This window comes from Temnothorax nylanderi, unplaced genomic scaffold, assembly GCF_030848795.1.
Source record: "Temnothorax nylanderi isolate EJ_2023f unplaced genomic scaffold, tnyl_v1.0 TNYL_tig0035_pilon, whole genome shotgun sequence".
NCBI classification, from domain to species: domain Eukaryota; kingdom Metazoa; phylum Arthropoda; class Insecta; order Hymenoptera; family Formicidae; genus Temnothorax; species Temnothorax nylanderi.
In genome coordinates, this window is record NW_027249097.1 from 562,171 (window position 1) to 575,725 (window position 13,555).

Below are 13,555 nucleotides of genomic sequence, written 5' to 3' on the forward strand. Positions count from 1 at the left end.
TATACGAGCAAACGGTACTACAGTGAAAGACATTGCCGCCGCATGTAAGACTTCAAAATCAGTCGTACAACATGTATTAAGGAATTTTAAGATGAAAGACCATGTAAAGTTACGATCCAGCGGCCGATCAAAAATTACGACTATGCATGAGGACCGCGAAATTGTTCGTCTTTTCAAACAAAACCGCTGATGCACCGCTACCGAAATCTGAGCCAAATTTTCGAGTTTCCATGACAAAAATCTATCAATTAATATTATTAGGATGCTAGTATATTTGAAGGACAATCGGTCAGAAGCCCGTCAAAAATTAATTAAAAAAAGAAGAAAAGAAAGCAAGATTTGTATTTGCAATGGCACATTTAAACAGAAACATTGGACTGACAACGAATGAAAAAGGATTATCTGGAGCGATGAATCTAAGTATCTATTTGAGACAATGGAATACGATATATTCAACGTCCTTCTGGCAAAAGATTTAATTAACGTCACCAAGTTCCGACTGTAAAACATGGTGGCGGAAATATGGGGTTGCTTTCATAGAGGTGTAATGGTTTCACATTACACCGCATTACGGATATTCTTACTGCCGAAGGCTACGTGAATGTTTTGAAGATTTTATCTTTTCAAATAAAAATTTGACCACTAAATGGATTTTTTTTTAAGATGACAATGATCCAAAATATTCAAAATTTGTTGTAATGAGATTTAATAATTTCTTCGAAAGTTTATCTGTACAACCATTTGTCTTCTCAAAAAGTATTATCACAAACATTTTCTTATCGATTCTTTTTTTTTTTATTATTTACTACATGCATTTGTAAACATTTAATAGATCTTTTTTGCATATATAGTTGAAATTTTGTTTAAAAAATAATGTATGTGTGAAATAACACTTCAAATATTGTAATAATAAAATATCTATTTTCTAAGATATATGTGATTTAGTAATTAAAGGCGTTTTCTATACAATCGCACTTGTCATTTATTTGCACATAAAGATAATATACTTTTGTAAAAATGCACAATGATACAATGTTTAAAACTTTATGGCTAAGCTGAGAAATCCTCAAAATGATTCGTACTTGAAAGAAAAAAAAACGTAACAAAGTTTTTAATTCACATACGGCCGATCTCGAAAGCAAAGCCTAAAATGGATCTTACAATATTACGAACCTGCCACACTCTTTTATTACTATAAACTTTTTATTTAGAAATACATAAAAAAGATTTAAGAACTGAAGAAGTTAAGTGAAAATTGACCGGATCCATTAGACTTTTATAACGTAACGTAGTCTGATTAAATAATGGATATATATTTCTATATTTTCCTAATTCTATATTTATGATAATCCGTCAAGTTTTAATGTCCTATCCATGCTGGTAGACGCAATGTATTGTGCATGCTTTCCGAAACGAACTCCGGTGGCCGCCGCTGTGTGATCGTTCAGGATCGACCTTCAATTCCTGCCATTGCTTACAGAGATATACCCTGAAAACAATACGACATATATAATACAAACAACCTTAAATTAAGGGGCTACATCCACCAAGAGGTCCGAAAAATAGGTCCGAAATTTAGATTTTTTTCAGAAATGATTAGTGGGAATGAAACGAATTTTTTTGTACTTAAAGATACATGTTTTGAGAGCTTTAAAAAAAATGTTTATCAAAAAATTTCCAAAAACAAAAATTATGGCCGCCAGCCGATGATGATTTTTTTTTCGGCAGTGGACATCATATCTTGAAAACCGCTCGATGGATCGTTTTCAAATTTACACAAAAAGAAAAAAAAATCGGGCGAAACATTTCGTCAAAGAGAAAGAGTGGAGGAGGGAGCGTCATGGAGCGTCACGCGTCACACGTGGCGGTGGCGTCGATACGAGAGAAACGGCGACAACGGCGTGCGTGTGGATGTGGAATGTGGATGCCCCGTCGGGATTTCCACCTTGCGGACCTTGCGGTAGCCACCACGCCCCCCACTAGCACCTAGCGTGCATGTATAAGGACGCGCTTGTCAACGAGGTAAACAAGAATGGACGTGGAAGAGGGTGAGGCGAAAATGTGCAGGCTATGCGGCCAGTACGAGAAGATCTACATCGACGTGTTCGGGGAGGAGGGTTTCAGACGCTACCTCGGCACGAAGATACACAAGAAGATCAACATCCTGGTGAGTTGCGGTGACTCGCCGCGCCTGGACGCTTCGCTTTACGCTTCCCCTCGCCGACTCACCGACCCGGTCATAACCTATAGGGTTAGAAGAAAATCGCTATGAGAGAAAGGGAGGTGATCTTTTCCTTCTCTGCTATATGGTTTTTCTTGCTCCAAAACAGCATGCTTATTTATACGCAGCGCATCTCGTTTGCTTGTAGCGTGCTCGGCTTGTGCTTCACGTTTGTTGATCCCCAGGGAGCATTTTTTTCCCCAAATTCAGAAGCATCGATACGTTTTGGTCGAATTTGATTTCTAATTATTGACATAATTAATTACTATGCTTCAATGCTCTTTAAAATGCTTACTTCAAAATAATTGCGATTTTAAACAATTAATTGAACTAATGAATTATTGAATACACTTTCTAACATTCAACTCTTGTTAATATAATTAACAAGGGTTTGAAGCGATGAGGTTTGTGTAATTCATGTTGAATTGTTAATTTTGTGTTAACTGGTCTCTTGTTTACTACATCACTTCATCAACAGCTTTCCCTTTCTGTTAGGAAATAACAAGAAATAATATGCTTTTATTTAAAGATGGGTCTAAGTTGGTCTAAGTTTCAAAAAGAGATTGGAGGATATTGTCATGTTGGAAATCGATATTTAATAGGAGCCTTCTCTAGCGAGTTATACATTCATCAGAGCGGCAAAGGATTTCTTTATACTTTATACTTGTTCCGCAATTAAGAATAGACATGTTACTTTATCAACGAGATTCTCATGGAATCTCCCGTGGAATTTCTATCGCTACTGTTTGGAAAAAAAAATTAAATAATACACAGAGAAATATTGTGTTTATTTTCATGTGCGAGTGTTTGTAAACGTGCCATGAGATTATTGTACAAATTATTTTTACATTTGTACAAATTGTTCGGGCGAATTCTTCGGAGAGAAGAGTAATGAGCTTTATTTAAAAATGTAAGTAATGAATATTGTAACTGTGTAAAAATTATATATTTAAGTTTGTCGGTAATTCCAGGCTTGTTGTCATAGAACTTTAGTGGGTACCAGAATGTGACGATATATTTATATGTTTGTCACAAATTGTTGTACCTATAGAGCAGAGCGGTAGTATTTACGTGATGAGGCCTAATGTCGCTTAATAAGGTTTTATCTTCTTGCAAGTACATCACAAGTACATTTCTCAAAACTTAGATCACTTTTGTTTGTGAATCGCAGATAGAGATCCTCTGCCCAAGGCGATCTGTGTTCAGTGTCTGGGCAAGCTCGAATTCGTTTGCGACTTCCAAGAGGAGTGTCGGCGCACCCAACAGGTGTTACGCGATCAGTACAATCTACCACCGTTAACAGAGTCCGTAAGTCTCTGTACTTTGTTTATATTTCATCTACCGCTCTACTGCTATTTTATCATGCTGTTTTATCACAATCAATCCTATCTTATATCACAAAATTTCATGACATCATATAAATATAAATTTCAGTACTGTGAAATAATAAACGTGATATAATAAAGTCCACATACATATATAAACAAGTAAATAAAATTTAACAATTTAAAAGTAAAGTTTTGCAAAACAATATACTTTCTTTTTTATTTTTTTTATTTTTTATTAATCGTTAATCAAGTTGTTAATATATAATTTTAATAAAGTCGAATAAAGTCTTGTATTAAAATTATTATATGTATTCTTTATCCATACTTATTCTTTATTTATTATTATTATAAATGAAAAATGAGTCAATGTACAATTATACATATAATTAGTAGGTAACATATATATATATATATATATATAATTAGAAGATAATACTCCTTTCCTTGATCATTGGACACGTCTGTGTGTTAATTGCATATACAGATAAGTTGAGTGACTCCATACACACACACACGCAAATACACACCACACAAACCCGCGCGTACGCGCGCACATTTGTATATTTATATAGAATTAATTTCCACGATAAAAAACTTGTTCAATGATTCCACTGTTGCCTTAATAAAAGTATGATACTTTTCAAATACTCTTGATTCATTTTATCCTACATTTAAGTTTTCTAAAGTGACACATTGGTGTTTTAACCATAATTTTATGTCTAACTTATTGTTGATTATACTTTGTTGAGAAAGTAAAAATTAATTTACTTATATAATGAGTTGAATTATGCGTAACTAAATATATATGTACATAGAGCATACAGTTCACAAACTGTTTCTAGAAGTCTGTTAGGATGATGGAATTTTTTACTACTTTACGGTGGAGTTTTTTGTGGAAAAAAACGGAGTGATCGAACCCGACAGAGCCATAATCTCTAAAAAAAAAACTGAATTTATGTATATTTTTTCAGAAAAATCGTTTCTTATGAATTCTATATATAAAAATATTAGATAGTTTGTTAGAATAGAATTTATTACTTCAGCATTAAAAGATAGTTTAATAAAAAGTAAGTGTTTTATATTTTATGTTGTTTATTTTAAAATCTGTAAGAATAAAATGTGATTTTTTTGACAGATTTATGTCAAATGGTCAACTCATAATCAGCAGATTTCGAATTTAACTCCGATCTTTATCCTCCATATATGCTTCGATTTGATGAGATATGGCTGGAAAGTTAAAGGGATTGTTAGTGCGGAAATTCGTAAATTTCTCTTCCTTATTTTTTATCATATTACCCATTGTCTAATTATATATTAATAATATAATATTAATATTTATTTTATATACTTTATAACATTTTACTTTGCGTCATTACGTTAACTTTGCACGTACGCAACTCGTCTCTTATCTCTTCTCTCTGCCATATTCTTCAAATTGCTTCTGTTTTCCCTGTTATCAATTATAAATAAATACTAATAATATAAATTAAATATTTCACTGACTTTTTTAATATAGAATTAATAATCATCTAACATCATCAGACATCAGACATGCTAAAATTATTAAATTATTTCAGATCCACAAGGACGATGCTCTGCCGCAGCAAATTTGTGCGAGTTGTGTCGACAAATTAGATTTTGTATGTGACTTTTACGACAGCTGTCATGTAATTCAGGAGAGATTATGGTGGCTTATTGTAAGTATTATATGCTAATCTCGCAACACAGATCATTCATAAGATATTGAGATTTGTAATAGTGTGTGTGAATAGAAAAAAATGCTAATTCTGTAGAACCGAGAGCTTGCGCCACGATCGTCTGCACCACGCGAAATAAATGCATATATAGTTAATTAATTTGGACCGGTGATAAGATTATTCTTACTACTGGTTACTGAATTATTGATACATGCATTTAATATTATATATCATGTTTTCTTCCTCGATACCGCAATCGGATATTTTGTCTTAAATTTTTTAATAGAATAGTGTCTTTTTGGGATGCGTTAACTTCGTCTAGTCTTTTATGATATTTTAATAGGTTTGACTCTTTTATGTATCATAAACATTCGATTTTTTAAACCCTTAATGAAACTTCTTAATCAGAATTGCACTTTCTAGATCCCCGAGCTGATATCTTTTCGTTCAGGTCCATTTGGGTATATTTTGCATTAACTCGGTTATTTTATTTTTATTACTACTAGGAATCTTCGAAGAATCAACGCCAAGAGATACAGAAACAGCCCGCTGACTATCAAACGAATGAAGGAGACGATCCGACGCAGGAAGGAGTAACTTTGGGCACGGAATATTCGACAGAATATTCGAACATCATTATTAAAGAGGAATGCCTGCCAGATTTAAATTTGGAATTGTATCCTTCGAACCAAGGGACACAGAAACAGCCCGCTGGTTATCAAACGAATAAAGGAGACGATCCGACGCAGGAAGAAGTAACTTTGGGCACCGAATATTCGACAGAATATTCTAACATTATTAATAAAAAGGAATGCCTGCCAGATTTAAATTTGGATATGTATCCTTCGAACCAAGAGACACGGGAACAGCCCGCTAGCTATCAAACGAATAAAGGAGACGATCCGATGCAGGAAGGAGTAACTTTGGGCACGGAATATTCGACAGAATATTCGAACATTATTATTAAAGAGGAATGCCTGCCAAATTTAAATTTGGAATTGTATCCTTCGAACCAAGAGACACAGAAACAGCCCGCTAGCTATCAAACGAATAAAGGAGACAATCCGATGCAGGTAAGAGTAACTTTGGGCACGAAATATTCGACAGAATATTCGAACATTATTATTAAAGAGGAATGCCTGCCAGATTTAAATTTGGAATTGTATCCTTCGAACAATCCAATGGTGTGTTTTTTTATTATCTTTTATAGTTTCTGAGATATTCGGCTCAAAAGAGGAAAGCCGATCTTTTTCAAAGGGGTGTTTCACCCCCTAAATACGCGTATGGGCACGTATAGAAAACGTATACGTGTCCCTTATTTTCATCAGAGAACAACATACTAAAAACTCATCAAAATCGGAGGGGGACACTTCCGTGGGTTTCCTTGTTAGTTATTAATTGCTCTCTTTTCCACCAATCTGCATTAAAAAATTTGATGTCTAATAATTATACATAGCGGTGACATGTGACGGTCGACTGTAGTTGTCATCTCTCGAGATGAACCAATCTTCATCCCACCTAAAGTCTTTATAAGAAATTGATTAAAGAGTTAAAAGTTTTGAGTGAAAGAATACGAGATTATAATTACGTGAGATTGTAATCTGATAATAAATTGATACATAAAAAAGATATAATTATATGTAACCAAAATATATATAATATTTAATAAAATAAGTTTGGTTACATATTTTCAGGATTTCTTCATATCGTAATTTTAATTAACACATAAACCAGTATTGAATTTTAATATTAACATTACATTCCAATTTATATTATACTAGCTGGTTACCCGGGCTTCGCCCGGGAGTCGTTTCTCTTCAAACGACTTCATTTGTATTTCAATATCCTTAATCGAAAAAAATTCCTTTATCAGGCAATGGCTTATCAGGCAATTGCAAAAAATCCTTTATATTCATTTTTATTCAAATTTTATTATATATATAGATATATAGATTAAATTATAATATTTAAAATTGCACAATATATTTTTTATTCAATATAATTATTATTAATATTAATTAACGAAATATCGAAATTTAAGATAACCCATGTTTTTTTATGATTTTAACACAATACCGCCGGCATTTGCATAATCCGATGTGCACAGGGAAGTTGCAACGAAATTCACGCGAGACAAAACGTCAATTCGTAACGGTATTCACAGAATACTATTTCTTATTTGAATTTAATTTCAATCTCAAATCGAACTTTCGCAACAGGCATTACAAAAAATATTGTAACTATGTGGTATTTGCGGAAGAAGACAACGTTTTATATACACTTCTTTAAGATTCGGTCATTTATTTCCCGAAAAATTGAAAAAATTTCAGATACCGGTTCCCAAAAAGATCGGTAACGAAAAACTGTACACTCTACAACACTCCCTGAAAAATTCTACACCTATTTTATACTCTCATACATACAGACGTCAAGTACTTCCAATAATAAATCATTTTTTTAAACAGAAATCGGTAACAAAAAATTATACACTTTATAGCACTCCCCGGGAAATTCTACCCCTGTTGCATATACAATTCTTTGAGATTCGGTAAATTAATTCCCGAAAAATTGGAAAAATTTCGGTACCAATTTCCAAAAAGATCGGTAACGAAAAATTATACACTTTATGATACTCCCCGGGAAATTCTACCCCTGTTTCATATATAATTCTTTGAAATTCGGTCAATTATTTCCCGAAAATATGGAAAAATTTCGGATACCGGTTCCCAAAAAGATCGGTAACGAAAAACTATACACTCTATAACACTCCCCGGAAAATTCTACCCCTATTTCATATACTTTTGGTAAAAATTCGGTCGAATAGTTTAAGAATGTATACAGAACATACATACATACATACATACATACAGACATTCTATTTTATATATGTAGATATTTCAATTTATATTTAAAAGATAAATGCATGTATTACCTATAAAGATCTGGAATTTTTAGGAATTTATTTCCAAAGTTCGTATAAATAACTTGTTAATTAAAATATCGAAAAACTCTATGTGATCTTTTTTACATAGTACAAGAAGTTTAGCTGTTTTGACAAACGCAGAACAAAAACAAAAAGTTATATTAAAGCGTTTTGTTGCTTATGTTGCAGAGTCACTTAGAGAGCAAATTCAAGTGCCCGAATTGTCCAAATGTGTACAAACATAAATATAACTTGAATAAGCATCTGTTGAAGCACGAGGACATAAAAAAGGTATAATTATATGTAACCAAAAATATATTTAATAGTTAATAAAATAAGTTTTGTTACACATTCCCAGGATTTCTTCATATCGTAATTTTATTTAAATAACACATAAACCAGTATTGAGTTTTAATATTAACATTACATTCCAATTTATATAATAAGTATTATTATAATGAATAAGGTACATGTAGATATGTTCTTATTATAAGCTTAACTCTGTTATAAATTTATTATTTGTTTTGCAGCATGATTGTATGATCTCTTACAATTATAACAAATCTCTATTAATGTTTCTCGCTTCTCTTGAATGTTTTTCTCTTTTACAACTATAGAACATTCCTTGCGACACTTGCGGTAAGATTTTTCACTCGCACGTGAGGATGCGTGTACACATGCGTAGGCATAAAAGCAACAGTGTGACATGTGAGATTTGCCGACGTCACTTATCGAGTAAAGAAGCCTTGAAAAGACATCACAAAACAGTGCATTTACATGATTATGTCTGCGATATATGTCACAAAAAACTGAAATTTAAACAGAAGTTGCGCGCTCATATGATTGTAAGAAAAATTGCTGTATATTTTAAATATATTTAAAAAATAAATGTATGTATTACCTATAAAGATCTGGAATTTTTAGGAATTTATTTCCAAAGTTTGTATAAATAACTTGTTAATTAAAATATCGAAAACTCTATGTGATTTTTTTTACATAGTACATTAAGTTTAGCTGTTTTGACAAACGCAGAACAAAAACTAAAAGTTATATTAAAGCGTTTTGTTGCTTATGTTGCAGAGTCACTTAGAGAGCAAATTCAAGTGCCCGAAATGTCCGAATGTGTACAAAAGTAAACAGAACTTGAATGAGCATCTGTTGAAGCACGAGGACATAAAAAAGGTATAATTATATGTAACCAAAAATATATTTAATAGTTAATAAAATAAGTTTGGTTACACATTTTCAGGATTTCTTTATATCGTAATTTTAATTTACACATAAACCAGTATTGAATTTTAATATTAACATTACGTTCCAATTTATATTATACTAGCTGGTTACCCGGGCTTCGCCCGGGAGTCGTTTCTCTTCAAACGACTTCATTTGTATTTCAATATCCTTAATCGAAAAAAATTCCTTTATCAGGCAATTGCAAAAAATCCTTTATATTCATTTTTATTCAAATTTTATTATATATATAGATATATAGATTAAATTATAATATTTAAAATTGCACAATATATTTTTTATTCAATATAATTATTATTAATATTAATTAACGAAATATCGAAAATTAAGATTACCCATGTTTTTTTATGATTTTAACACAATACGCCGGCATTTGCATAATCCGATGTGCACGGGGAAGTTGCAACGAAATTCACGCGAGACAAAACGTCAATTCGTAACGGTATTCACTGAATATTTCTTATTTGAATTTAATTTCAATCTCAAATCGAACTTTCGCAACAGGCATTACAAAAAATATTGTAACTATGTGGTATTTGCGGAAGAATACAACGTTTTATATACACTTCTTTAAGATTCGGTCATTTATTTCCCGAAAAATTGAAAAAATTTCAGATACCGGTTCCCAAAAAGATCGGTAACGAAAAACTGTACACTCTATAACACTCCCTGAAAAATTCTACACCTATTTTATACTCTCATACATACAGACGTCAAGTACTTCCAATAATAAAACATTTTTTTAAACAGAAATCGGTAACAAAAAATTATACACTTTATAGCACTCCCCGGGAAATTCTACCCCTGTTTCATATACAATTCTTTGAGATTCGGTAAATTAATTCCCGAAAAATTGGAAAAATTTCAGTACCGGTTTCCAAAAAGATCGGTAACGAAAAATTATACACTTTATGATACTCCCCGGGAAATTCTACCTTTGTTTCATATATAATTCTTTGAAATTCGGTCAATTATTTCCCGAAAATATGGAAAAATTTCGGATACCGGTTCCCAAAAAGATCGGTAACGAAAAACTATACACTCTATAACACTCCCCGGAAAATTCTACCCCTATTTCATATACTTTTGGTAAAAATTCGGTCGAATAGTTTAAGAATGTATACAGAACATACATACATACATACAGACATTCTATTTTATATATGTAGATATTTCAATTTATATTTAAAAGATAAATGTATGTATTACCTATAAAGATCTGGAATTTTTAGGAATTTATTTCCAAAGTTTGTATAAATAACTTGTTAATTAAAATATCGAAAAACTCTATGTGATATTTTTTACATAGTACATTAAGTTTAGCTGTTTTGACAAACGCAGAACAAAAACTAAAAGTTATATTTAAGCGTTTTGTTGTTTATGTTGCAGAGTCACTTAGAGAGCAAATTCAAGTGCCCGAAATGTCCGAATGTGTACAAAAATAAACATAACTTGAATGATCATCTTCTGTCGAAGCACGAGGGCATCCGTAAATATGAATGCTCTATCTGCAAAAAAAGGTTCGGTCATCGATCGCAACTCGCTCGTCATCAGAAAGTGCACCCTATGCCTAGGTAATATCTCCAAAACATTGACGATTAAATTAAAATAGATTAAATAAAATGAACAAAGACTCTAATCTTTATTAATTAAAATAAAAATAAATACTCAAAAAAATAACATTGATATGTTTTAAATCCAAGAAAAATTCCAAAGTAAGATACCTGGGAATTAAATAAGTGAAAATTTTATTTTTATTTTTCAGTTACACATATGTATTGTATGTATGTATGTATTGTATATATAATATATATATATATATATATATATGTAGTAAAATTTATTATAAATCTATTTTTCCATAAAAATCTTTTAATAGATTCAAGTATTTATCCTGATATGACATTAATTTAAAATGTGTTTTACATACACAAACGTCTATTTTGTTCAGTCAATTTTGTGCTCCATTTATCATTTCTTGATTTGAAATAAAATATTTTCTTGACAAAATTGTTTTGACTTCCTAAATAAGTAAAAATTTAAAGATTAAAGGTCAGGATTATGAAAGAGACGTCGAGAACGTATTTGTTAGTGTTGTTTCATTTTTTGGATAAAATCAACAAGCAGGAATTTAATTCTTTATGTCCGAAAGCATAATTTCCATTATTTTTCTGATTTCGCATTCTTCAATTTCCACTTTCGTGGTAAGTCGAAGAAACAGCTGTCGGAAAAACATTTTGTCACAAATAAAAAATTAATTCAGTAACTTGGACGTCTATACAGAATTAGAAGATATTTTGAAATAACGCTGGGATAAATGATTGAATTTTTGTTTAGAGATTTTATGGAGAAGTAAGTCAATGGTAAGCTTAAAATTAAAACAAATTTTTTTATTTCAAAATTAGTTATTTTTATTTCTTTTAGTATTTCTTTTAAATATCCAAAAATAAGATCAATCAGATGGCAGATTAGTAAAACCAAGTTAAGTCCAAAAAATCAAAAGTACGCAAACTTTTGCACGATACTGTATTATATATGTATATACACACACACATATATAATATACACACACTACTGTACGACTATATTAGTAATTTATATTTATTTTTATTTGAAATATTTTTTTATATAAAACTTACATGTTTCGAGATATCTCGCCCCGTCCCGGATTATATTAAAGGAATTATATTAAATAGACAATAGTTCCGGAAAGATATAAAACAATTTTAACTTTTTTGCTTTAATTTTTCTTATTTTTCCTGTTATTCGAATATATGTATATAATATACATTTTAAATTAATTTTGATATCTGTTATTGCCATGTCTTAGTACTAAAGATACATCTCCGTTATATTGAAATTTTGTAGCAAAACCTTCAAAGAACGCGAAAAGAAAGCTGAAGAAGAATGATTTCTATGCGAGCAAACGGCACTACAGTGAAAGACATTGCCGCCGCATGTAAGACTTCAAAATCAGTCGTACAACATGTATTAAGGAATTTTAAGATGAAAGACCATGTAAAGTTACGATCCAGCGGCCGATCAAAAATTACGACTATGCATGAGGACCGCGAAATTGTTCGTCTTTTCAAACAAAACCGCTGATGCACCGCTACCGAAATCTGAGCCAAATTTTCGAGTTTCCATGACAAAAATCTATCAATTAATATTATTAGGATGCTAGTATATTCGAAGGACAATCGGTCAGAAGCCCGTCAAAAGTTAATTAAAAAAAAAGAAAAGAAAGCAATATTTGAATTTGCAATGTCACATTTAACACAGAAACATTGGACTGACAACGAATGGAGAAGGATTATCTGGAGCGATGAATCCAAGTAACTGTTTGAGACAATGGAAAATGGAATACGATATATTCAACGTCCTTCTGGCAATAGATTTAATTAACGTTACCAAGTTGCGACTGTAAAACATGGTGGCGTAAATATGGGGTTGCGTTCATGGAGGAGGAATGGGACCATTGCATCGCATAACGGGTATTTCTACTGCCGAAGGCTACGTGAATGTTTTATCTTTTGTAAATAAAAATTTGACCACTAAATGGATTTTTTTAAGATGGCAATGATCCAAAACATTCAAAATTTGTTGTAATGTAATTTAATAATTTCTTCGAAAAGAACCATTTGTCTTCTCAAAAAGTATTATCACAATTTCTTACCGATTCTTATTTTTTCTTAGTATTTACTGCATGTATTTGTACACATTTAATAGACCTTTTTTTGCATATATAGGTGAAATTTTGCTAAAAAAAAATAATGTATGTGAGAAATGACACATCAAATATTGTAATAATAAAATATCTATTTTCTAAGATGTATGTGATTTAGTAATTAAAGGCTAAAGTTTTCTATGCAATCGCACTTGTCATTTATTTGCACATAAAGATAAATGTTCTCTTGTTTTTTTTTTCGTAAGATTATAACAAAGTCTTTTTATTTAAAATAAAGAAGTACTTAATTTACAACAAAAGTAAATTTGAAATAATTAATATTGAATGGCTGCATTTAGTAGAAAAAGCAATTTAATAAGCATAAAATGCGATTGGATAATTTTCTTTATATAATTATATGATTAGATTAACTTTGATCTTGGTTCAACTTACCATTTATCTTTCTCC

At 31.1% G+C, this 13,555-nt stretch overlaps 1 protein-coding gene and 1 long non-coding RNA gene across 2 annotated transcripts in view; one reads left to right on the top strand and one right to left on the bottom strand.

Moving 5' to 3' along the window:
* The window catches only part of LOC139771121 (uncharacterized), a 42,373-nt gene extending 29,526 nt beyond the window's left edge, over positions 1-12,847 (top strand). Inside the window, exons 13-21 of the mRNA XM_071703644.1 lie at positions 2,068-2,167; positions 3,389-3,529; positions 5,127-5,246; positions 5,753-6,319; positions 8,359-8,460; positions 8,787-9,014; positions 9,250-9,351; positions 10,810-10,994; positions 12,703-12,847. Coding sequence (XP_071559745.1) covers positions 2,068-2,167; positions 3,389-3,529; positions 5,127-5,246; positions 5,753-6,319; positions 8,359-8,460; positions 8,787-9,014; positions 9,250-9,351; positions 10,810-10,994; positions 12,703-12,847 — 1,690 coding nt within the window. The remainder of the gene's footprint in view (positions 1-2,067; positions 2,168-3,388; positions 3,530-5,126; positions 5,247-5,752; positions 6,320-8,358; positions 8,461-8,786; positions 9,015-9,249; positions 9,352-10,809; positions 10,995-12,702) is intronic.
* Positions 958-2,278, bottom strand: LOC139770994 (uncharacterized). The gene is made up of 2 exons (XR_011717858.1): positions 2,132-2,278; positions 958-1,489 (listed from the first exon to the last, which is right to left on the bottom strand). It is a non-coding gene; the product is annotated as an uncharacterized lncRNA (long non-coding RNA).
* Positions 12,848-13,555: the final 708 nt, after the last annotated feature.